Source organism: Eimeria tenella, genomic scaffold (assembly GCF_000499545.2).
Source record: "Eimeria tenella Houghton genomic scaffold, Eth_scaff3047, whole genome shotgun sequence".
NCBI lineage: Eukaryota > Apicomplexa > Conoidasida > Eucoccidiorida > Eimeriidae > Eimeria > Eimeria tenella.
In genome coordinates, this window is record NW_013542916.1 from 1661 (window position 1) to 2179 (window position 519).

At 58.4% G+C, this 519-nt stretch overlaps 1 protein-coding gene across 1 annotated transcript in view; it reads left to right on the forward strand.

Moving 5' to 3' along the window:
- ETH_00037520 (uncharacterized protein) overlaps nt 1–519 on the forward strand; it is a gene marked incomplete at both ends in the record, with an annotated part of 2271 nt that overhangs the window by 1575 nt on the left and 177 nt on the right. Inside the window, one exon of the mRNA XM_013375977.1 lies at nt 1–516. Within this exon, the coding sequence (XP_013231431.1) occupies nt 1–516 (516 nt within the window). The remainder of the gene's footprint in view (nt 517–519) is intronic.

Here is a 519-nt window from a genome sequence, read left to right on the forward strand (position 1 = left end):
CAAGAGCAGCAGCAGCAGCAGCTGGGGGAGGCGCACACCAAGGGCGAGAAGGAAGAGAAGCAGGCAGGGGAGACGCAGCTCGCAGAGACACAGGAGGGCAAGCAGCAGCAGCAGCAGCAGCAGCAACTGCAGCAAAGCGCAGATGAAGCGGAGGCTGACGCAGCAACGAAGGACGAACCCAAAGAGTGTCCGCAGCAGCAGCAGCAGCAGCAACAGCAAGAAGACGAACAGCAGCAAGAAGAGAAGCCAAAGCAACAGCAGCAACAGGAGAGTCAGGAGGACGAGCAGCAGCAGCAGCAGGGTGGCAATGAAGATGCTGAAGCAGCAGCGAAACAAAGAAAACTGCAGCAGCAGCAGCAGCAGCGGCAGCAGCAGCAATCTGGCCCTGTTATTTACTATGTGAGGCCTCTGCTGTCTCTCGAGGCACACCTTTTCAGCAACCTTTTGTTTGCCCTCATTGCCGATGCAGCAGCAGCAGCAGCACAGCAGCAGCAGCAGCAGCAGCAGCAGCAGCAGCAG